This window comes from Mesoplodon mirus (assembly GCF_964341445.2).
Source record: "Mesoplodon mirus genome assembly, chromosome: 5".
NCBI lineage: Eukaryota > Metazoa > Chordata > Mammalia > Artiodactyla > Ziphiidae > Mesoplodon > Mesoplodon mirus.
Window position 1 is genome coordinate 111,579,235 of NC_138980.1, and position 26,985 is coordinate 111,606,219.

At 36.6% G+C, this 26,985-nt stretch overlaps 1 protein-coding gene across 1 annotated transcript in view; it reads right to left on the reverse strand.

Annotated features, from left to right (window-relative positions):
- The window catches only part of ADGRV1 (adhesion G protein-coupled receptor V1), a gene marked incomplete at its 5' end in the record, with an annotated part of 528,497 nt that overhangs the window by 308,022 nt on the left and 193,490 nt on the right, over positions 1-26,985 (reverse strand). The window contains 5 exons of the mRNA XM_082623775.1: positions 10,899-11,306; positions 15,259-15,501; positions 20,579-20,750; positions 21,606-21,723; positions 25,518-26,578. Of these exons, the coding sequence (XP_082479901.1) occupies positions 10,899-11,306; positions 15,259-15,501; positions 20,579-20,750; positions 21,606-21,723; positions 25,518-26,578 (2,002 nt within the window). The remainder of the gene's footprint in view (positions 1-10,898; positions 11,307-15,258; positions 15,502-20,578; positions 20,751-21,605; positions 21,724-25,517; positions 26,579-26,985) is intronic.

Genomic DNA, 26,985 nt, shown 5'->3' on the forward strand with positions numbered 1-26,985 from the left:
AGACAACGAATCATCCCAAATTGAGGCAGTGGACTTTGGGAGCAACTGTAGACTTGGGGTTTGCATTCTGCATCTAATTTGTTTCTGGTTTTATGTTTAACTTAGATTAGTATTTAGAGTTTATTATCATTGATAGATTTGTTGATTGGTTGCTCTATTCCTTTTCTCTTTTTTATATATATATTTTTTCCTTTTTCTCTTTTTGTGAGTGTGTATGTGTATACTTTTTGTGTCATTTTGTTTACATAGCTTTACTTTTGCCATTTGTCCTAGGGTTCTGTCTGTCCGTTTTTTTGTTTGTTTGTTTGTTTAATATAGTATTCAGTGCTTCTCATCATTGGTGGATTGGGTTTTTTGTTTGGTTGCTATCTTCTTTCTTTCTTTCTTTTTTCTTGTCTTTTATTACTTTTCAATTATTTGATTTTTAATAATTTTCTTCTTTTATTTTAATAACTTTATTTCTTTTTATTTTATTTTTCTCTTTTTCTTTCTTTCTTTCTTTCTTTCTTTCTTTCTTTCTTTCTTTCTTTCTTCTTTTCTCCCTTTTCTTCTGAGCCATGTGGCTGACAGGGTCTTGGTGCTCTGGCTGGGTGTCAGGCCCGTGGCTCTGACGTGGGAGAGCCAAGTTCAGGACATTGGTCCACCTGAGACCTCCCAGCTCCACGTAATATCAAGTGGAAAAAGCTCTCCCAGAGATCTCCATGTCAACGCTAAGACCCAGCTCCACTCAACAACCAGCATACTACAGTGCTGGACACCCTATGCCAAACAATTAGCAAGACAGGTGCACAACCCCACCCATTAGCAGAGAGGGTACCTAATATCATAATAAGGTCACAGATACCCCAAAACACACCACAGGACATGGTCCTGCCCACCAGAAAGACATGATCCAACCTCATCCACCAGAACACAGGCACCAGTCCCCTCCACCAGGAAGCCTACACAACTCACAGAACCAACCTCACCCACTGGGGCAGGCACCAAAAACAATGGGAACTACAAAACTGCAGGCTGCGAAAAGGAAACCCCAAACACAGTAAGTTAAGCATAATGAGAAGAGAGAGAAATACACAGCAGATGAAGGAGCAAGGCAAAAACCCACCGCACCAAACAAATGAAGAGGAAATAGGCAGTCTACCTGAAAAAGAATTCAGACTAATGATAGTAAAGATGATCCAAAATCTTGGAAACAGAATAGACAAAATGCAAGAAACAGTTAACAAGGACCTACAAGAACGAAAGAGCAAACAAACAGATGAACAACACAATAAATGAAATTTAAAATTCTCTACAAGGAGTCAATAGCAAAATAACTGAGGCAGAAGAATGGATAACTGACCTGGAAGATAAAATAGTGGAAATAACTACAGCAAAGCAGAAAAAAGAAAAAAGAATGAAAATAATTGAGGACAGTCTTAGAGACCTCTGGGACAACATTAAACGCAACAACATTTGAATTACAGGGGTACCAGAAGAAGAGAAAAAGAAAGGGACTGAGAAAATATTTGAAGAGATTATAGTTGAAAACTTCCCTAATATGGGAAAGGAAATAGTCAGTCAAGTCCAGGAAGCACAGAAAGTCCCATACAGGATAAATCCAAGGAGAAACACACCAAGACATATATTAATCAAACCATCAAAAATTACATACAAAGAAAAAATATTAAAAGCAAAAAGGGAAAAACAACAAATAACACACAAGGGAATCCCCATAAGGTTAACAGCTGATCTTACAGCAGACACTCTGCAAGCCAGAAGGGAGTGGCAAGACATATTTAAAGTGATGAAAGGGAAAAACATAAAACCAAGATTACTCTACCCAGCAAGGATCTCATTCAGATTCGACAGAGAAATTAAAACCTTTACAGACAAACAAAACCTAAGAGAATTCAGCACCACCAAACCATCATTACAACAAATGCTAAAGGAACTTCTCTAGGCATGAAACACAAGAAAAGGAAAAGACCTACAATAACAAACCCAAAACAATTAAGAAAATGGTAATAGGAACATACATATCGATAATTACCTGAAATGTAAATGGATTAAATGCTCCCACCAAGGCACAGACCGGCTGAATGGGTACAAAAACAAGACCTGTATATATGCTGTCTACAAGAGACCCACTTCAGACCTAGACACATACAGACTGAAAGTGAGGGGATGGAAAAACATATTCCATGCAAATGAAAATCAACAGAAAGCTGGAGTAGCAATTCTCATATCAGAAAAAATAGACTTTAAAATAGAGACTATTACAAGAGACAAAGAAGGACACTACGTAATGATCAGGGATCGATCAAAGAAGAAGATAAAACAATTGTAAATGTTTATGAACCCAACATAGGCGAAACTAAATACATTAGGCAAATGCTAACAGCCGTAAAAGGGAAAATCAACAGTAACACAATCATAGTAGGGGACTTTAACACCTCATTTTCACCAATGGACAGATCATACAAAATGAATATAAATAAGGAAACACAAGCTTTAAATAACACATTAAACAAGATAGAATTAATTGGTATTAATAGGACATTCCATGCAAAAACAACAGAACACACTTTCTTCTCAAGTGCTCATGGAACATTCTGCAGGATAGATCATATTGTGGGTCACAAAATAGGCTTGGTAGATTAGAGAAAACAGAAATCGTATCAAGTATCTTTTCCAGTCACAATGCTATGAGACTAGGTATCAATTATAGGAAAAAATCTGTAAAAAATACAAACACGGGCTTCCCTGGTGGCGTAGTGGTTGAGAGTCTGCCTGCCGATGCAGGGGATACGGGTTCTTGCCCCGGTCTGGGAAGATCCCACATGCCATGGAGCAGCTGGGCCCGTGAGCCATGGCCACTGAGCCTGTGAGTCCGAAGCCTGTGCTCTACAACGGGAGAGGTCACAACAGTGAGAGGCCTGCGTACCGCAAAAAAAATTTTAAAAAGAAAAAAAAAGAAAAATACAAACACATGGAGGCTAAAAAATACACTACTTAATAACCAAGAGATCACTGAAGAAAATATAAAATACCTAGAAACAAATGACAATGAAAACACGACAACCCAAAACCTATGGGATTCAGCAAGAGCAGATCTAAGAGGGAAGTTTATAGCAATACAATGCTACCACAAGAAACAGAAACATCTCAAATAAGCAACCTAACCTTACACCTAAAGCAATTAGAGAAAGAAGAACAAAAAAACCCTAAGTTAGCAGGAGGAAAGAAATCATAAAGATCAGATCAGAAATAAATGAAAAAGAAATGAAGGAGGTCCTCACGGTGAGCCACAGCCACCCCCAGCCTCTGCAGGAACCCTCCAACACTAGCAGGAAAGAGATCTTCACATAAACAGATTCTTACTGGCTGGTATGAAGAGCCATTCCATGAACCGCAATGTGTTGGGTTATCCATCCACCCTTCTTTCAGGCAATAATGTGTCAAATTCTCAGTCCACGAAGATAGAACCTAATTAGTCTAGTTATCACTTATCAAAATGTCATTCCCTTCTCCTGTGACTGGTTCAGGGGCAGTCATATGTCCCAGTTCTAGCCAAAGAGCAGTAATAAAGGTCCGAAAGGGGATATCTGGGAAAGATTTTCTTATTCCGAAGGAGACATCTGAAGAGGATATTTCTGCACCTCTGGAGCTGCAGAAACTCATCTTGTGACCATCAAGTAAGCCAGCTTGCAGCCTCACCCACCAGAGAGCAGACAACAGAAGCAAGAACTAAAATCCTGCAGCCTGTGGAACAAAAACCATATTCGGAAAAAGATAAACAAGATGAAAATGCAGAGGACTTTGTACCAGATGAAGGAACAAGATAAAATGCCAGAAAAACAACTAAATGAAGTAGAGACAGGAAAACTTCCAAGAAAAAGAATTCAGAATAATGATAGTGAAGATGATCCAGGACCTAGTAAAAAGTAATGGAGGCAAAGATCAAGAAGATGCAAGAAATATTTAACAAAGACCTAGAAGAATTAAGAAACAAACACTTAAAAGAATAAAGGACAAACAAACCAAGATGAACAATACAATAACTGAAATGAGAAATACACTACAAGGAATCAATAGCAGAATAAGTGAGGCAGAAGAACGGATAAGTGACCTGGAAGACAGAATGGTGGAATTCACAGCCGTAGAACAGAATAAAGAAAAAAGAATGAAAAGAAATGAAGACACCCTAAGAGACCTCTGGAACAACATTAAATGCAACAACATTCACATTATAGGGGTCCCAGAAGGAGAAGAGACAGAGAAAGGACCCAAGAAACTATTTGAAGAGATTATAGTTGAAAACTTCCCTAACATGGGAAAGGAAATAGCCACCCAAGTCCACGAAGCACAGAGAGTCCCAGGCAGGATAAACCAAAGGAGAAAGACACCGAGACACACAGTGATGAAATTGACAAAAATTAAAAACAAAGAAAAATTATTAAAAGCAACAAGGGAAAAACAACAAATAACACACAAGGGAACTCCCATAAGGTTAACAGCTGATTTCTCAGCAGAAACTCTACAAGCCACGAGGGAATGGCATGATATATTTAAAGTGATGAAACGGAAGAAACTACAACCAAGATTACTCTACTCAGCAAGGATCTCATTCAGATTTGATGGAGAAATCAAAAGCTTTACAGACAAACAAAAGCTAAGAGAATTCACCACCACCAAACCAGCTCTAGAACAAATGCTAAAGGAACTTCTCTAAGAGGGAAACATAAGAGAAGAAAAGGACCTACAAAAACAAACCAATAACAATTAGGAAAATGGTAATAGGACATACATATCGATAATTACCTTAAAAGTGAATGGATTAAATGCTCCAACCAAAAGACACAGGCTCACTGAATGGATACAAAAACAAGACTCATCTATATGCTGTCTATAAGAAACCCACTTCAGACCTAGGGACACATACAGACTGAAAGTGAGGGGATGGAAAAAGATATTCTGTGCAAAAGGAAATCAAAAGAAAGCTGGAGTAGCAATACTCATATCAGATAAAACAGACTTTAAAATAAAGAATGTTACACGAGACAAGGAAGGACACTACATAATGATCCAGTGATCAATCCAAGAAGAAGATATAACAATTATAAATGTATATGCACCCAACATAGGAGCACCTCCATACATAAGGCAACTGCTAACAGCTCTAAAAGAGGAAATCGACAGTAACAACAATAATAGTGGGGGACTTTAACACCTTACTTACACCAATGGACAGGTCATCCAAACAAAAAATTAATAAAGAAACAAAAGCTTTAAATGACACAATGGACCACATAGATTTAATTGATATTTATAGGACATTCCATCCAAAAATAGCAGATTACACTTTCTTCTCAAGTGCACGTGGAACATTCTCCAGGACAGATCACATCTTGGGTCACAAATCAAGCATCAGTAAATTTAAGAAAATTGAAATCATATCCAGCATCTTTTCTGACCACAACGCTATGAGATTAGAAATCAATTACAGGGAAAAAAACATGAGAAACACAAACACATGGAGGCTAAACAATACATTACTAAACAGCCAAGAGATCACTGAAGAAATCAAAGAGGAAATCAAAAAATACCTAGAAAAAAATGACAAGGAAAACATGACGATCCAAAACCTGTGGGATGCAGCAAAAGGAGCTCTAAGAGGGAAGTTTATAGCAATACAAGCCTACCTCAAGAAACAAGAAAATTTCAACTACACAATCTAACCTTACACCTAAAGGAATTAGAGAAAGAAGAACAAATGAAACCCAAAGATTAGTAGAAGGAAAGAAATCATAAGATCAGAGAAGAAACAAATGAAATAGAAACAGAAAACAATAGCAAAGATCAATAAAACTAAAAGCTGGTCCTTTGAGAAGATAAACAAAATTGATAAACCATTAGCCAGACTCATCAAGAAAAAGAGGGAGAGGACTCATATCAGTAAAATTAGAAATGAAAAGGAGAACTTACAACAGACACAGCAGAAATACAAAGCATCCTAAGAGACTACTACAAGTAACTCTGTGCCAATAAAATGGACAACCTGGAAGAAATTCCTTTCTAAGAAATTCTTGGAAAGGTGTAACCTTCCAAGACTGAACCAGGAAGAAATAGAAAACATGAACGGACCAATCACAAGTAATGAAATTGAAACTGTGATTAAAAATCTTCCAATAAACAAAAGTCCAGGACCAGATGACTTCAAAGATGAATTCTATCAAATGTTTAGAGAAGAGCTAACACCCATCCTTCTCAAACTCTTCCAAAAAATTGCAGAGGAAGGAACACTCCCAAACTCATTCTACGAGGCCACCATCACCCTGATACCAAAACCAGACTAAGATACTACAAAAAATGAAAATTACAATATCACTGATGAATATAGATGCAAAAATCCTCAACAATATACTAACAAACAGAATCCAACAACACATTAAAAGGATCATACACCATGATCAAGTAGGATTTATCCCAGGGATGCAAGGATTCTTCAATACACACAAATCAATCAATGTGATACACCATATTAACAAATAGAAGAATAAAAACCATATGATCATCTCAATAGATGCAGAAAAAGCTTTCGACAAAATTCAACACCCATTTATGATAAAAACTCTCCAGAAAGTAGGCATAGAGGGAACTTTCCTCAACAAAATTTAAGGCCATAAATGACAAACCCACAGCCAACATCGGTCTCAATGGTGAAAAACTGAAACCATTTCCTCTAAGATCAGAAACAAGACACGCTTGTCCACTCTCACCACTATTATTCAACACAGTTTTGGAATTTTTAGCCACAGCAATCAGAGAAGAAAAGGAATCCAAATCAGAAAAGAAGTAAAACTGTCACTGTTTGCAGACAACATGATACTATACATAGAGAGTCCTAAAGATGCTACCAGAAAACTACTACAGCTAATCAATGAATTTGGTAAAGTTGCAGGATACAAAATTAATGCACAGAAATCTCTTACATTCCTATACACTAATGATGAAGAATCTGAAAGAGAAATTAAGGAAACACTCCCATTTACCATTGCAACAAAAAGAATACCTAGGAATAAACCTACCAAGGGAGACAAAACACCTGTATGCAGAAAACTATAAGACAGTGATGAAAGAAATTAAAGATGATACAAATAGATGGAGAGAAATACCATGTTCTTGGATTGAAAGAAGCAACATTGTGAAAATGAATATACTACCAAAGCAATCTACAGATTCAATGCAATCCCTATCAAACTACCAATGGCATTTTTCACAGAACTAGAACAAAAAATTTCACAGTTTGTATGGAAATACAAAAGACCCAGAACAGCCAAAGCAATCTTGAGGAAGAAAAACAGAGCTGGAAGCATCAGGTTCCCAGACTTCAGACTATATTACAAAGCTACAGTACATCAAGGCAGTATGGTACTGGCACAAAAACAGAAATATGGATCAATGGTACAGTATAGAAAGCCCAGAGATGAACCCACATACATATGGTCACCCTATTTTTGATAAAGGAGGCAAGAATATAAAATGGAGAAAAGACAGCCTCTTCAATAAGTGGTGCTGGGAAAACTGGACAGGGACATGTAAAAGAATGAAATTAGAATACTCCCTAGCACCATACACAAAAATAAATTCAAAATGGATTGAAGACCTAAATGTAAGGCCAGACACTATCAAACTCTTAGAGGAAAACATAGGCAGAACACTGCACGACATAAATCACAGCAAGATCCTTTTTGACCCACCTCCTAGAGAAATGGAAATAAAAACAAAAGTAAACAAATGGGACCCAATAAAACTTAAAAGCTTTTGTACAGCAAAGGAAACCATAAACAAGATGAAGAGACAACCCTCAGAATGGCAGAAAATATTTGCAACTCAAGCAACTGACAAAGGATTAATCTCCAAAATTTACAAGCATCTCATGCAGCCCAATATCAAAAAAAATAAACAAACAAATCTAAAAATGGGCAGAAGACCCAAACAGACATTTCTCCAAGGCAGATATACAGATTGCCAACAAACATATGAAAGGATGCTCAACATCACTAATCATTAGAGAAATGCAAATCCAAACTACAGTGAGGTATCTCCTCACACCAGTCAGAATGGTCATCATCAAAAAATCTACAAACAATAAATGCTGAAGAGGGTGTGGAGAAAAGGGAACCCTCTTGCACTGTTGGTGGGAATGTAAAGTGATACAGCCACCATGCAGAACAGTATGGAGGTTCCTTAAAAAACTAAAAATAGAATTACCATATGACCCAGCAATCCCACTACTGGGCATATACCCTGAGAAAACCATAATTCAAAGAGTCGTATACCACAATGTTCATTGCAGCTCTATTTACAATAGCCAGGACATGAAGCAACCTAAGTGTCCATTAACAGTTGAATGGATAAAGAAGATGTGGCACATATATATAATGGAATATTACTCAGCCATAAAAAGAAACAGAATTGAGGTATTTGTGGTAAGGTGGATGGACCTAGAGACTCTCATATAGAGTGAAGTAAGTCAGAAAGAGAAAAATAAATATCGTATGTTTACACATATATATGGAATCTAAAAAAAAGAAAAATGGTTCTGAAGAACCTAGGGGTAGGACAGGAATAAAGACGTGGATGTAGAGAATAGACTTGAGGACACGGGGAGGGGGAAGGGTAAGCTGGGGCGAAGTGAGAGAGTAGCATGCACTTATATATACTACCAAATGTAAAACCAACAGCCAGTGGGAAGTAGCCGCATAGCACACGGAGATCAGCTCGCTGCTCTGTGACCACCTAGAGGGGTGGGATAGGGAGGGTGGGAGGGAGACGCAAGAGGGAGGAGATATGGGGATATATGTATATGTATAGCTGATTCACTTTGTTATAAAGCAGAAACTAACACACCATTGTAAAGCAATTATACTCCAATAAAGATGTTTAAAAATAATCAATCAATCAATCAATCAATCAATAAAACAAAGAGGCTATTCATGTAACCCTTGGTTTGCAAGGGTACTGTTCTCAGCACATTATACTAACTTCTCTAATTCTCACAACATTCCGGTGAGGAAGATGCTAGTGTTATTTTGCTTTGTTTCCAGTTAAGGAAACTGAGGCAGAAAGAGGATACCTAGCTTTTCCAGGGAGACAGAGATGATGAACAGCCAATCCCAGGAGGCACCTGTGACAGCCACCCTTCCCTGACTCAAAACATCCCCCCATTTGCTCGTCCTAAAATAACAACACAGACTGACTCAGTCTGCAGACAATTCAGTCAAAATTATTGCAAGCATGAAACACAAAACCAGGTAGGAAAATATAGAGCCAAGTCTAAATCATCATTCATATGATTATAAAATGAATCAAATGCAAAAAATAATTATTGAAATATAAGATATATAATATTAAAAAGTATATGATAAAAAGAAATATGCTGGATCTAAATAGCCATTTTACATAAACAGCAATGAAAAAAACTCCCCAAATTATCAAAACTGTCTTTCAAAGAAGTGGAAAACCTGAATCAACCATGGGGAAAACTTTAAAAATCGTCAGGAGAGAAAAAAAAAGGGGGGGGGACGTTTATGGGAAAGGAGGGTCTATCAAAGTTTCACAGATGAAATTATTCCTGTGGTTTTTCAAGTGTCCTAGAACACAAAATTAGAGGCAATGCCTCCTGACTTGTGTTTTACCAAGCTTCAATGACCTGGAAACCAAAACCCAATGAAATTAAAAATTTGCATTATCAAATCCAGCAGTCTTAAAAGACAAATACTATTATTAAAACAAATGACAGCATTTTAAATAATTTTCATTGTACCATACCTAGGAAAATCAAGGGATAGACTATTATGTCATAACAAAAATTTGCCCAAAACCACAGCTGAGTTTTATCCAGAACATCTTTATAGTGAGTCATTTAAGGCTGTTGCTCTTTTTAGCACAGTAGCTGTTTCTACTGAACATAAATAAGTAGTCACTTCTACTACTAACAATAACTAAGATTTGTTGAGCTCTTCCTATAAAGAAATATATAGCATAAAGCAGATTCTGTTTCAAAGAAGTTAGAATCTGAGGGATAATAAAACTTACAAATATGAAACAATTTCACATAAAATACAAGACCTTATAGAATGACATTGTATCAGTACTTGGAAGTTCTATTCTGTATTCCTGAATTCGAGGATATCTTAGAGCACATATGAAGTACATATGGGACATAAGAATGGTTGCCAGATAAAATACAGGTGACTCTATTTGAATTTCAGATAAGCAACCAATAATTGCTTGATATAAGTATGTCCCAAATACTGCCTGTAAATAAAAATATTTATTTTTATTTGTGATATACTTATAATAAAAAATATATTCATTGTTTATTTGAAATTCAAAGTTAATTGGGCATCTTGTATTTTATTGTTAAAATTTCAACCCTACCATGTGATTATCTACATTTTCAATGCCGGTTTCATTATTGTCTTATTCTAATTATTATATGTCTAAATCATGAAAAAGTTTTACATTTTATGGATATGCCAGGCCCCTCTTAATAGCTATTTTTCCCAATTTTTGTTATTATAAGTAATGCTGAAATAAACATTCTTGTTACACATATATTTGCATTAATATTTCCCACACCTATTAGCGCTCTTTTTTTCTTACTCCCCCCCAGTTTTATTGAGATATAATTGATATATAACCATTAGGTGTCTTTTGATTTTGCTTGTGGTATATACAAAGAGAAATTTTGTTTATACTTTATGTGGTCAAGTTTATCAATCATTTCCTTTATGACTCTGGGGTTTTGTTTTATGGTTAGAAAGAACTTCCTCACATAAAGTAAATTTCTATGAAAAAAAATGTATGAAGCAGTGTTGCAACTGCTAACATTTGCGAGGGCTTCTTACCTTGTCTATTAAATACATCACAGCGCTGAGCTGTTCATCTGTGTTCTCCGTTGCCACTTTCACACTGATGCTGTGGAGCACCCTGTTGAGAATGTCACCATCCAGGGGCTGCTGCAGCTGATCCGCAAGCCCCCAAAAGGCCTGAGAAGCCGCGTCAGAGACAAGAGTGATGTTAGCAGTCCCATACACTTTATCAATTCTGGCACCACCTTTCGGGTCAAAAAGCACAATCTGGAAGCGTTTAGGAAATGGATTTAAAGACCCTGTCTCTGGTGTTAGGATGACATCCAATACGGTGTTTCTCTGGCCAGGTTCAAAGATCAGCATGCCTTCAGTTCTCACAAAGTCTTTCCCAGAAATAGCTGGAGATATGAGAGTACGACCAATTGTCTCAGCACTCCTTAACTCCTAGAAATTAAACAACACCACTTAAGTGAAACTATAAACCTCTGATCTTGTCCTAAACAAATTTTATTTCTCCTAAACAATCTGATGGGACACAACAATGTTACTGTTAAAACAGGAGGTTTTATACTTTTTCTCATTTCCTAAAACAAATTAGAGAGATAAATACACATCATACAGTGATGAGATCAGGAAAGACGGATGCCTTAAAATAGATCAAGAAAGAGAATTAGAAAAGAAATGTCACTACTGCCTCACAGAATGTCTCCAATTGTGAGCTTACTAACAATTTGTAGATATTCAGAGGCGTATATGCCCAGGGGTCAGATCATGTACGCCCATTATACAAAGTATGGCAGGAAGACACTGGAGGATTCCAGCAGGAGAGAGACACACTTTATTTCACATTTTCATGAGTATTCTGGCTCTTGTGGATAGTTAGTTAGGCTGTAGCAGGGGATGAGGATGGAAGCAGGAAGAAGAGATAGAACGTTTTTACATTAGTTCCTGCAAAAAAAAAAAAAAAAACACAGACGGTAGTTTAGGTTGTATAAGTAGAAAGAGTAAGAAGTACTCAGACTGGGAATATATTTTGAATGTAGAGTCAGCAGGACTTTCTGATTAATTCAGTGCTGGACGGAGAGGAGAGGAGAAGGAGGAGAACTCCTGGCTGTGTGCCTGAATGAAAGGCAGTAAACTGGGGGGGAACAGCGCTAAGGGAGAAATCAAGAGTTATGCATTATATATATTAAGCCTGAGATGCCTTTTAGACAATTCAAACGAAGATGTCAGGTAAGAGCAATCAGATATATGAGTCTGGATTCAGGGCAGTGAGGAGAGTAGTGATAAAAATTCAGGAGTTCTTATTTTATAGATGATACTTAAAGAAAACAGGTATGGATGGTCTAGCCTAGAGAGTAAGTCTAGATGGACCCCAATATTTATTGGTCAGGAAGACCAACACAGGCAACAGGACGGAGCTGCCAGAGAGAAAAGGGTTAAGAGTAGGAAAGTGTGGTGCTCCAGAGGCCCAAAGGGGAAGAGCACACATCCAGAAGGAGGAAGTGACCAAGTGTTACAAAAAGTGAAAAATCAATGAAGAAAAAGGGTTTTCAAGAGCCTCTGCAGCATAATGGTAGGGAAAAAAAGCCTTGCTGAAGGAAACAACACAAAAGTCTACTGGCTTCAGAATGGAGAAATTAAACTATCCACTGGAACACCATATAACAGGAAAAATGAAAGAACTATACACATTAGCACACGTATTTCTCAAAAACACTGTTGAGCAAAAAAAAACGCACCATAAGACAATACAACTGGAAGAATCTCATCTGCATAATTTCCAAAACAGGTAAACCTAAACAGCATATGGTATGTGGTAAAACTATAAATAAAAACAAGGTAATAATTCATCATGTAATATAGGGCAGAGGTTACCGGAGAGACGGGGAGAGGTTATTCTGCAAGAAAAAAGCAGGATGGCATCAGAGAAGAGTTCATGGCAGCTAGTTTTAAGATCCTGATTAAGTTGGATTTCTTAAGGTGATGATTTTATTACTATAAACTGCACATATACATTCTGTCCACTATTTTCTGGTAGAATTTATTTCACAATTCAGACATTTAAAGGAAATAGAACAATCAAAATGTTCTTGTGTTTATAAAATACATACAACAAACACAAAAAAGAAGCACTATGCAATTTAAAAGCAACAACGAAAATCAATACAGAAATAGCCTTTGATAGAATAAGCAATGTGAGAATAAGAAGGAGAGGCATATTCTTTTTTGAACTTGTGGGCTTTGGTCTAGTACACATATATACAAATGAAATATCTGGAATTGGTTTTCAAATTTGGCTTAGCTATAGGCCTATTTAATTTAAAGATAACTGGAATGAGTGATATTTTCATTATCTCAAATCCTTATATCCCTTAACTTCAGATCACAAATATGTAGATATAAGGGAACTTATAGTATTTATGTACCAGGAATGCTGACCTACCGAAGGGTAGGTATGCTACAGCTTTTGTTTTAACTACATTATTAAAATCTGTTTAAAGTAAAAGCAAAGTTAATATCACTGTAACAGAATAGCAACTTGGTCCATAATTATTTTCTCATCCTTGTCAGCTACTGGAAACTAGAATTATATGACTTTCTCTTCTAACAATATGCCTAGCATTGAGAGAGAAAATGCAGGGGCAATGAAGCAACAGGAAAATAAAATCATACCAGACAGGTAAAACTTTTATTTCTAATTTTTAAAATTAAACTTTTTATTTTGAGATAATTATAGATTCACATGCAGTTATAAGAAATAATAAAAAGTGGTCTCCTGTGCCCCTTACCCAACAGCCCTCATTGGTAACATCTTGCATTATTATAATATATCACAACCAGGATATGGACATTGATACAGTCAAGATACATTTTCATCACCACAGAGATCCTCTATGTTGATTTTTATAGTGTTATAAAAATGCTATGAGTTACATGCTAGTGACAGCATGTATTTTGCAAAGAATCATTTGTGGATAATCTAGAAAGAATATAAATAAATATGATAAGAGATATTGGCACTCACACTCTTATTTTGGCATTTTCAACTCCCCTTTCAACTGAGTGTGTGAACCAAAGTATGCCTCAAATCTTTTTGTCCCTTCTTCCAGTCTTCCACTCTACAAAGTACTGAGCATCTGATGATATATATTTCATGGGAGAAGAAGGAAGCACATATTTTTTTTCTCATTTCTCTTACCATATTAAATGCTTAAAAGAAAAAAATGCCAAAATATCCATGAATCAAAGTACTTCTTTTCATGTTTGTACTATTTCAACGTTATTTAGGATGGAGTTTATTTCTAGAGTCTCATATGATATAAAGTGTTGTCTTCTCACCTGCCAAGCTGTAGACTTTGTCATAAAGACAACTTTTCTGCCTGGCAAGCTTCCAGGACAGCTCACTACCCACAGCTCCAGTCTTAACCTCTGATCCCTGACTCACATGATTGCTACAGCAAACTGGCTGCACAAATGTTGTATTTTATACACAGAATGTTCTATGTGTTTGAGCCACTCAACAACCAAAGACATACTAAACAGCACTTTGTATAAAAAACAGAAAACAACTTTGATACCTTGAGGCCTAAAGTGTCATCAGCTTTGAAATCTTGAAACCGGGGAAATGGTAGCACTGTCCGGAATGGTAGTTTCCAAATTGTGAGGTTTTGGGAGTTATATGAGTCAAGGGGAAATAAGAGAGGGCTAAGGTGGGCAAGCTCCAACCTCTACAATCATGCTTGAAGAAAAGTAGATGCACACTTTTGCTTTAATATGTTAGAGTTTTGTTCCTAAAACAAAGTTTAAAACATAATGCTCAAAAGGTATAGCATGTTGTGTGGACCAGCCCCAGGCTCTAGTTGCTTAGCGTTTCGTAGCATTACTCTTCTGAATCCCTGGATACCCACCTGCTCCCTCTCTTTCACTTAATGTCACCTAATATGATGGATGTGAAAAGTGGCTGTGAGACCTCATGAACTCATGGATTTAAAGAAACATAAAGATCAGTTAGTGTTTGAAGTCCTGAAGAAGATTTTCAACTAGTTCAGGTAAAAATCAGAACAAAGACCCATACTTTTCGTTTCTGGTCTTATACAGTTTCATTCTGAAGAAATTTCAACTCACTACAGATTTTATAGAACAGATTTATGTAAGACACTTTGCACTATATAATCTTTTCCAAAAGATAAAAAAAGACAAAAAACCATCACATCTTAAAACATGATCTAAGTGAAAAAAATTGAACTGTTTCAAGGATAAAGCTTAATGTAATAAACATAATGTGAATTATGATGGTAATTCAGAAAATAATATATCAATTCTCTGTTTCATTATACATGCTACAGTTAAAGAAGAAAACCTTACTGTGTGATAATACATACTGCATGCTTACCTGGGTGCTGAAGTTAACAGACATCATTAATCCTGTCCCAGAGTCTCTGGCCACCTGCAGACTGATTAGAGTGGCCTTCTTATGAGCCACCGGCAGCCGAGAACCCACAGAGAAATACACAAGACTTGGAGGTTTATCACTCTGTAATAATTTAATCTGTGCAAATCTGGCACTATTGTTTATAGCTGCTCCAGCAGTTACTTCATACAGTTCCACAAAAAAATGTATTCCAACTTGAGGTATCTGACAATGAGATAAAAGGAAAAAAAAAAAGGATGATTACTAATAGATTTCTATTTTAAGATAATTCTGATATTAAGAAGTAGTATTATTCATATACATTATTACAGAAATAAGTATACATCTAGAGATACATGCTGTATAATTACAGAATTAAATTCTTATATTAGATTACCATGAGATTTATTATTTTTGGTCTTTCTTTAATACCTTTACTCTCTCTGGGTGACCTTCTTACTAGAAAATCAATGTCAGGAAGCAATCTATGCATACTTCAATAAACAAAAGGATACATAAGATATATTCGTACAATGAAATGTTATCTAGTAGTTAAAAAAAATGAACTGTTTCAATATTTTTCAACATGGGTGGGTCCAAAAACATGATAATGAGTAACAAATCAAGTTGCATAATGATATGTATGGCATGCTACAATAAATGTAAAACTTTAAATTACATAAAGCTTACTACATTTTGTTAATGGATACATATTTATTTAAAGAGTAAAAAGGAAAATAAGACACCATGATGGTAGTTATCTCAGGTGAAGGGGTGGCAATGGGGGTAGGCAGGGTGTGGAATTGAAAAAACATGGGATAGGAGTGAAAGGGAGCTTCAACTTTGTAAGGTTTTATTTTTAAAGGGTTTTACATAAATATGACCAAATATTGATGAGTTAATTTAGTGATTTTATGTATTTTTCAAAATTTCCCTAAATTCTGTATCAAGAAATCTAAATTTAGTCTGTTGGTTACAGTTTGCTCATGTTTTACCTTGGTTCTCCCTCAACAATCTCAAATAATTTTTCAAAGCCTGAATTCAATTCTATAACATACTGTCAATCACCTGTTTTTACTTGCTTGCTCTTACACAATAATCTAAAAAATCTTAGCAGCATTTTTAGCTTCCTAGCATAACTCCAAGAGCTAAGCTGAAGCATTTTCAACTGCGTGTATCATTGTCTAATTTGTTATAATGCATCATTTTTATTTATCAGCAAGGACCTTATTCATTTGTTTTGTGATCATTTTAATGAGAATCATTATGTCATGAAGCAATACAACAAATTCTTTAGTATTATTCAAAAGGAGTTGCTTCTTAGTAGCACAATAAGTGAACTTAATCTCTTTTTATTGTCTGAAGAAACATATTTAGTTTTCCTGTGGTAATATATTATGCTTTACTTTTGCAGATCAACTCTCAGTAAATATTGAAATGAAGGTAAATGCACTCTTCCCGCTTTTGAGAAACTAAACTTGGCAAATACAATAAACTGAAGCACTAGAAAAGTATGGGTAACTATATTCAATAACTATTATTCCCTAATGGCCAATGAGCTTGAATTCACAATAGTTTCATTTAACTAGGGATTTCAATATTACATTCCAACATACTCCTGTCTTTGTTTTTCAGCATAATATTTCTTCTCATTGTGATGATGATTAAAACATTACTTATAACTACTTTGAGTCAAAAGAATATGTTATAATCTAAGTAAGGAACTATGCAAATTGAACAGTGTGCAGATGGGTGCCAACACATAATTAGAAGAGACAAAAGGAATCTTCCAGTCTTACAACAAAATACTCTATTCAAACAATATGCCTTAAGTATATTGGGAAAGCAAAACTCACAGATCGTTATCTGAACCTCTCTGGACCTAAATATGACTGGAGACCTCACAAGAACTCAAGTTCGTTTCCTAGTTAGGGCAGCAGCATTCCAGGATGATCTTTTGCCCGACTAGTATAAAATAATTTTTCTTGGGCCCAGACCTGCTCAGAAGCAAATGAAGTAATAATGAAATAATGTGTTACTTAAATACTTTTTAAAAATATTTGCAACAAATGTTTAGACAATCTGTTTGGTTTAAACAGATTTTGTGGGCTAATAAATGCATCCTAAGTTAATTAACTATGACCTTTATACATTTTGCTAATACAGAACCATAAGACAGAACCACAGAACAGTAAGATACCCAGCAGAGAAAGGGTAAATGGACTGGAATTCAAAAGATGAGTTCTAATTTTTGCCAAGTAATTGACCTGGGGAAAGTAACTTAAATTCTTTATAACTTGAAAATGAAAATTTTGAATAACTATAGGGACGATAATTAGGGATATGATAGAGTAGAAAAACTTTCAGCTGAGCGTCTTTAGGAGAAACCACCATCAATCAGTGGTGTAACTCTACAGATGAAAGCGTGCATTGTGTTTGCTGTGTTGTTTTGTTGTCACTCCCCTGCCACCGGGATTGATGCGGCTACTACTCAAGTCACTGAATCACCTTGGGCTCTGTTCCCATCCATTCTGAATAATAGTAACCCTCCCTTGTGAAGGGCCAACTCCTTGCCAAGAACCAAAAACCTCTTAGTCATTATCTCATTTAATCTAACAGCCCTATTATTGACTCAACCAAGTCTGGGAAGCTCAGGAAGTCTAAGCAATTTGTCTAATGTTACCCATTCATTGCAGCACGCGGGCTTCTCATTGCGGTGGCTTCTCTTGTTGTGGAGCATGGGCTCTAGGTGCACTGGCTTCAGTAGTTGTGGCTCATGGGCTCAGTAGTTGTGGTGCACGGGCTCTAGAGCTCAGGCTCAGTAGTTGTGGCACACGGGCTTAGTTGCTCCGCAGCACGTGGGATCTTCCCAGACCAGGGCTTGAACCCGTATCCCCTGCACTGGCAGGCGGATTCTCAACCACTGCGCCACCAGGGAAGCCCCTTAAAAACTTTTAAAAAGAAAATTCTTGGAATTTCCCAAGTTTAAAAAAACTCAGTGGGAACTCAATATTTTAATAAACATATTTTCTAGCTCCCGTCACTACCAAGATGGCTCACAGCAGCATCTCGGTCAACCACGACCTCTCATGCCTATCTCCAGAACATACATTCAGATCTCTGAAACTCTTTTTGATGAAAGAAATCAAGTTCTTAGACAACAGTCGATTGGATGTCTTAAGAGCAGGAAAAATCAAGATGGCTCTAGAACACAGGTTATTGCTATAAGGCAAATAAGCATCCAGAGATTTTTAAAGCAATATGAAAAGAAAAAAGACTAGCTTAATAGATCTTTCAGTGTCCATGACATGACTATTTGAGTAGCAAAAAGAAAAGCATTTAGTAACCAATTAAAATTGGTTGAATTTGAATCTATAATGGTACTTAAAGGAGAAAAGTTATTGTAATGTATTAAAAAATGGTTAAAATGAAAAATGTGAGTATAATAGTGTATACCTAATATTTTATTAAGTTTAATGTGTAGGAGAATGTTAACATATCAAGACAGTTATATCTTTTATTAAGTATACATTCATTTATTAAGGAATGATAAGCATTCTTCTCTTTGTATGTTAGTAGAGTTAATAAAAAATGTTAATAAAACAATTATTCCTAGAAAAAGTAAGAATTGCAACAAAAATAGGAATAAATTATTAGGACCTGTGAAACACATACTAATGAAGATGAAAACAAGTAAGAAGTTAGAGTACCATTGGTCACACAGAAGTTGAAAAATGATGCAAATGTATGCTTGTTTGAATACGACAGAACAGATGAACTGCAGAGATGCACTAAGATCACAGATTTGTTATCTCATTTCTTATGAGGTAAAGCCTCTAGGTTGCCTTTTTAAATATTAACAAGATATTAACAAGGCAGGTCTATCTTTCCAATACCACTAATAGACCAGCTCCATGTTCAGCAGTGACAGGGCAATGGTTAAGTTAAAGCTGGCACTGCAAAATTTAAAGAACAAATCATTCTGAGGAAAACACGTGGTGTTGAAAAAATTAACTTGTAAAGCATGAACTTAAAAAAAACATGTTGATCTCACAAGTCAAGTCATAAAATGGACGCCAATCAGATGACCAGCAATTTTCATTTGAAACAGCTTCAGACAAGCACCAGGACCTGTGATCCTAACAAAGAACAAAGAGCTCTTGATAACCAAGAGCATGTAACCTTAAGTGATCTGAGGCAATTATTCTTTCTCTTCTGGAACCAATAAAATTACTACAGTTCTGGGAAGGTATGAAAATATGTATCACTGTAATCTTAGAGAAGATCAATATAACTGTTTCAGTAATTCTCAGAAAGTGAAAAAACAGGTAGAGAGAAAATGAATAAAGAGTTAAATCTACAGGGTTGTTATTTAGAATGAGTTTAATATAGCTATACATTTGGAAATAATTTTATTTGTGCAATGCTTTTTCTGCTGTTTAAAGTGTTTGGCATATACAAAGAAATCATGATACTTTTGAACATTCATAATATTATGGCTAGTTTTTGTATAAATACTTGAGTTCAATAAATTAAGTAGCAGACAAAGAACAAATACTATTGAGTGCTCCTTAGGCATTAAAGTATCATGAAATAGTCATCTTAAAAAGCCACACATGATTACTAAATGACTAAAGCTCTGTTAGGTCATCAGTGACCGATACCGTTTGAATAACGGAGGTTCCTTTAGAAAGAGGGGGGAACATCTGGCTCCTGGGTGCCATGTGCAACATGACCCAATAGAAATTTATCCAAAGGCTCATCAAGCATGGCCTCGGTGCTTCTTCAGTGGGTCAGAAATGAACTCTCTAAAGAATGAGAGAACTTTCATTCTGGATGAAATCTATGGATATAACATGATGTGACCAAATCTATCAATACGATAAAAGCAAAAAACTAAACACTCAGAGTAATCAGAGATATTAATCTGGCTGAAAATGACTCAAGGGATCATTCACACAGTGAGCGGGTGGGCCAGGAAGAATCGTGGAAATGACAAGAAACAGAACAGAGAAAACTGATGAGCTTTTTTTTTAGCACTGAGATACAAGCTTTTTTTTTATTACTGACTTACAACATTGTGTAAGTCTTAAGTGTGCAAGTGATGAGATTATTTACAAAAATTCATAATGTAATAAATTCTAAGTGTGACATCTATTGCTCATCTAAGAGATTTGGTTAGGCAAGACACAAAGAATCTCCACATAAGCAATGTATAAGTTTCAACAAAGTGACTTTAGAATGATTAATTGTAAAGAAATATAATCAGAATTTGCCAATACTGTGTCTCATAGTGTCTTACCTTCCCTGGTTTGGGCTCAATGGTGATAAAGCACTTTGTTTGACCCGCTGTACAGACTGTGGTCCCTGACACAGACAGAAATTCATCTATCAGGTTCACACCATCTTTCTGGAGCACAGCAGCTGTTTTGTTAAACGTGACTCGCCAAAAGACCTTGACATCTTCAAAGGCTCTAGGAACAAAGCAAAACCTATGCAAATGCAGTCACAGAGTACATTATTCCTGTAGCTAATGCAGAATGTGTTATCACTGTGCCTGAGTGTACCTCTCTATCCAAAGCAGAGCACTTACTCTCTCAATGATAATGTCAAAAGTAACCAATTCTCCCCACTACAGTTAAGAAATTAAGGCCAGAGTTTACATGGCATTTCTTTAACCACACTTTATTCAGTACTAATTAAGTATTTATTGAACTATGATTCTTGATGCTATGTACCAGAAATATGAAAGTAAAAATTATAGGGAACCTTTGCCTTCAAGTAAGTGTTCCTCATTTGTCTTTTAACAAGAATCCTTCTAAAGGAAAAACACTACTGCCAAAATGGTTGTTACCATAAAAATAAAGGGCAAGAGATGACTTACATTTTCAGAGAATATGTAGACCCAAAATGGAAAAGGTAATACAAATACATGTACATGTGTGCATACCAAGTGCATGTACATGATGAACACTCATGTATACTATACTGTACTAAGTTGCAAGCAAAACGTTGGTAATCCAAGTCTCCCTAACAGTAAATGGTTGTGTATTTGGAGGGATCAGAGAATAGTAAATACTATGAAGTGATGACTTACATAATCTAACATCTGTATGGTACTTTATAAAGTACAAAATGTTAAGGCAGCCCCAAGTTATGTTCATAAACCAAGTGTGTTAAATCACAGATTAGGAACTAGAGCATCTGTACACTGACATGCCAAATTCCACCCTACCTTCTTCTACCAACATTTCATCCTGCCTCTACCATTTTGTGAATTCAAATTAGATACACAGGATGTTACATCTTCAACATATATAGAAACATACCTGTTTGGCTGCCTTGTGACAACAAGATGCAGTCTGCTCATCTCAGCTCCTTCACTCAACTCCAGTACACTCTGGGACTCCTGACTGAATCCTATGATGCCATTGTGAAGATCACTCCCTGAAAAGAAAAATAGAAGATTATAATATACTTAAGACTTTAAAAAGGTCTCCAATGCTTCACTAATCTTTCCAGCTCAGATGGTATAAAACTGAGACATTCAAAAGTGAACGGGGTGGGCAGGAGCTACATTTAACAATCTTTACTAAAAACAGACTAGAATCAAAATGATCACTTCAAGGTAGCTGACACTTTGAGAACAGAAGATGAAAAGGAAGAAAACATCAAATCCTGCTCCCCATACTGACAACATGCTCATCTCTCTCTGATGAGGCTCTACTTTTGATTTCATAGTCCTTGATACTACTGTTTAAAATCAGTGCATCCTGACAGAATATAAGTTCTTCTGAGAAGCAACTGTTTTATTTACTGCTGTATCCCTGGTACCAAGAAGAGTGTTTAATAAATATTTAGTGAATACATGAACTCCATCTGACTGTTTACTTCTCTATAAGAGAGTTGACCCGAAAGACCATTTATGTTTCACATTTGGTTATTTTCCCCAGAGAAAAACAGAACTATTAAGGAACTCTTGAGAACCTCTGAGTAAAAGAAACTCCTCTGAGCAACTCTTGAGGTTACAGGCACCATCATTCTACAAAATTGTGTTTAAACTGGAACAAACCTAGGGCCCACACTACACTGAAATAGTCACTCCAAATCCTTGCCAAAATGTAAACTAGCTTCTCAGACGAGAGAAATACCAATAAACAGTTCCTGCTGCTTTCTATTTCTCAATGACTCAGTTTTGCAAAGTGATCCTAAAAGCAATGATCCAAAGCAATCAGCCTCAAAAACCATTTGTACCCCTCACCCTGAAACCTGACTCCTGATTCCAAGCAGACAGAACTTCTGTAAGGAAACAGAAAACCACTGAACTGTCCCGAAAGGGGAAAGTTGGTGGTTACCAGCCCATATTTTGAAGGTCTGAAGTGTGAGCAAATGTGGAGCCCATGGCTTAGGGACATGGAGGTGATGGACCACTTTTGTCCTGGTGCCTCATGTGTGTTCTGTCTCAGCCAGATGCCCATCCTCATCCTCACCAATTAATCACTACAATCGCTTCTTAGCCCTGCATCAGAACCAGACATCAACTATTTTTTCTTCAGCAGCAACTGTTTTCTTGTCACTTTTAATGGGAATTTGGCCTCTCAGTTAATAATAGATTATAAGCTTCCCACAAGCAGAACCTTCATTTTCTTTTTCAATGCAATAGCAACTAGCATGGTTCTAATGAGTATAATACTTCCCTTGCCACATCTACAATAATAAAGTCGATGTCAAATTTCTAGTAAGATGAATCAAAACTTCTAATGTGTCAATGATCAAAAATAAAACAAAATAAACTATTTTCCCGATTTATCTTGAAAGTTTGTTCTAAAATCTAAATGTGAGAAGATTATGAAGATTAAAGATAAGAGGAATAAAAATAAGAGGAATCAGGAAAATTAATGATATAGTTAAAACAGAAATACTATGTTAAAATAAAAAGCCAGGGCTTCCCTGGTAGCGCAGTGGTTGAGAGTCCGCCTGCCGATGCAATGGGTTCATGCCCCGGTCCGGAAGGATCCCACATGCTGCGGAGCGGCTGGGCCCGTGAGCCATGGCCGCTGGGCCTGCGTGTCCAGAGACTGTGCTCCACAACGGGAGAGGCCACAGCAGTGGGAGGCCCACGTACCGCAAAAAAAAAAAAAAAAAAAAAGCCAGGTGAGGAGGGACTTCCCTGGTGGCACAGTGGTTGAGAGTCCGCCTGCCTATGCAAGGGACACAGGCTCGATCCCTGGCCTGAGAAGATCCCACATGCCGTGGAGCAACTAAGCCAGTGTGCCACAACTACTGAGCCCACACACCGCAACTACTGAAGCCCACACGCCTAGAGCCCATGCTCTGCAACGAGAAGTCATCTCAATGAGAAGCCGATGCACCACAGTGAAAAGGAGCCCCTGCTCACCACAACTAGAGAAAACCCACAGCAACGAAGACCCAACGCAGCCAAAAAAATAAAATAATATAATTTTTTTAGAAAACCAGGTGAGGAGAAAATGATAGGAACATTCATAGACAGAGTAAGGGAACTTAGGGTACATGACATGCAAAAGTGCTGGTGAATTACATAATGTGACACTAAGAGAAGCCAATCATTTGCCAAGTATGTACGATGCCATATGTTAGGTAGGGAAGTTCTCATTAGAGAACTTCATTGAGGCTCAACTGAGTGACTGGTAAGTTAGGCTCAGAGCTGATAAATGGGAAGTTGCCTGGTGAGTTAGGCTCAGAGCTGATGCATGGGTAGGCACTGGTACGCCATATTGATATAGTATCAGCACGCCATATTGGTATGCGTTGGTATGCCAAACTGACTGAGGAGCACTTCCATTCCAGTTGGAATACAGCTGCTGTCTTGAGCTCCCAGAGAACCCTCTGTGACCACCCTAACCAGTATGAGATCTCCCTGTGATCCAGTAACTAATGGGGTAATGTTTGGGACAGCAAAAAGCCTCCAGCAACCATTGTGATTGGTCTGTGCCTCTGTCAAACTAATTGCTAAATACTTGATTGTCAGCTCTGGTCTTATTCAAATAAATGTAATAAAATATCTATTTCATGGAATGGGGGAGGAGGTTGTTGAGTGCCAAAATAATTTTAATAGAGATATATAGATGGCATTAAGCTAATGTGAATCAAAATCAGTAAGTAACTTGGAGAATAGAATTTGACTTTACAATATTCAATAAACTGAAGGAATAAGAAAAAATGACAGTTCTAATTGGTGTAAATTTGCAGGGTAGCATAAATGGGATGATGCTGGGTATAAAAGTTACATGATTATAAAATTATGACTGAATTATAACTGAATGGCTAAAATAAATAAAATTCTAGGAAGCACCAAATCCTAAAAGGGGATCATAAACATGTTTATTCTAAATATTTCCTTTTATAAAAAACAAAGCATAAATACTAAATGATTTATTAAGTCCTCAATTAATGGTTGAGCTGGGTCAAAATATAGACTTCATAACTTTTAATTTTCTTTTTACTATGTTTTACCATAGTGTTATCTGAAACTCTAAAACACTGTGTAAAACTCATAATTGTTTGTATGAAAGAGTGGAGTAGGTAAGAATCATGAGACAGCCTTGTCAATACTCTAATTACAGTAAGGTACTGACAAGCTGAGCTAAGCCACTTAAAGAAATATAGTATGATTTCAGAGGAAAACTGCAAATTATCACCAAAAAATTTTATAACATGCATGAGGAACTCTATATATGCACAAACTTTCCCAACAGTACAAAACTTATATAAACTGCACTGGTTCAAAAGCAGAACAAAAGGAAATAGTTTTAATATATTTCCCAACAAGATATAAAGAATTTTCTGACAATGAAATCTTAGACTCTGGGATAGATTAATGAAAGTGGTTGGGAAATTCAGAACGAGGTTTCAAAACAGGACAGGCAATCATGTTTGGGTGATTAAGTATATTTCAGAAGAAGTACATGAACTTAAGTATTTTTAAGGTTTTCCCTTTATTGTGAAAGTACAGATTTATAAATTGTTTAATTGTTTAGCTGGCTCTGAGCTAAGTGACATTTATAGTCCATTAAACTCTAGCCTGGCACCTCAGAACAACATCATGAGTTTATGTTATGGGTTCATGCCATAAGAAAACAAAATTTTAATGATTCACTATGGGTGAGTCAAGTAATTCACCTTCTTAAAGATAGAATGATCTTATTACAAATTCTGTATCACAAAAGTACATTTTTAACTCCATCACTCCAAATATATACCTGTAATAATGATCATGGCAAAAGCTGCAAACCCACTGTCATCCTTTCCCTTCACAATCTGTGCTCCACCTTGTGGGTCTGTGAGAAACACGTAGAAGAATTCTTGTCCCTCAGGCTCATCATCATCCAAAATTTGAAAGAATACTTTACGTTCTCTTTCTCCATCTACAAATGTAAGGATAAGAGTTTGCTCTTCAAAATCTTCTTCTTCGGTTGCCCATGTTAGGCTGGAAGTCCCATGGATGTCAGGAAAGGGCAATGCATTTGGTTCCTTCTGAGCAGATCTTTCACCAAAAGTCTTAACTGTTACACTGACATCACCAGTAGACCCACCAGTTCTTCGGACAAGAACTTCTGCAGCGTTAAACGTGCCATTCTTCATTTCTTCTTCGACATAAACAACAGATGGCCCAAGACTAAATGTTCCATGAATTGAAACATCTGCAGTTACAGTGGGCCCAGCAGACGTACCAGGAAGGGTGACAAGGTTCTCAGGGATGGGAGACACCACTCCGGTTGGCTGTGGAATGGCAGTTATCTTGGTTGGGTCAGGGTGTGTGGTAGAGGAGTCAGTTTTTAGAGGAAGAGCTGTGTCCGTTGCTATAGCCACAGTTGTCTTGGGGAAAGAAACATCCATTCCTGCCAGGTCATCATTATCCAATATTGTGATCACTGCCACACTGAAATCTAGATTCAGGCGAGGTCTCCGATTAGCATCAAATTTTTGTAATCCTTTAATTTCTACTGAAGTTAGATTAATGTAAAAAATTTCTTCTATCTCAGGAAGCTCATCATCAATAATAGTTATTTCAAAATCAACCTCAGCATGGAATTTTTGGAAAAGCAGCCCCCCATTCTGAACAGACTCAAAGTCTTCCAGGGGCTTTGCCCTTCCTGCAGTTGTCTGATAGGAAACTTCAATAAGATCCCCGTGGAACCCAAACAGTCTTTGTACATGTAATCTGACCACCTGTGTATCCTCTGACACTATGATATTTCTTGAACTAGGGGAAAATTGAAAGACTCCCATTGGTTCAATTTCAGCAACGGTGAAACCTGATCTGGAAAAAAAAATTAAACCATGAGAGAACTGATGAAAAATAGGAATACCACTGTAGAGATTCATCTTTCACACACTTAAGATACTGCTCATGAGGACATCTTAAAAATGACATGCCCTTTCAAATTCCATAAAACCCTATTTACTTATTGTTGAATATACCAGAGCACAAGAAAGGTAAGAACAGGAGCTGCAGTCACAGGTGACAGGACCTAACAAGGTCCATATATATATACATATATATATATGTATGTATGTATATATATATGGAGAGAGGAGGAGGGCAATGCCTGGCCTAGGGTAAGCACTATAAAACTGTTAGCCTGAATCACTGTGCTGTACAGTAGAAATTAACACAACATTGTAAATCAACTATACTTCAATAAAATTTAAAAATAAGACATAAAA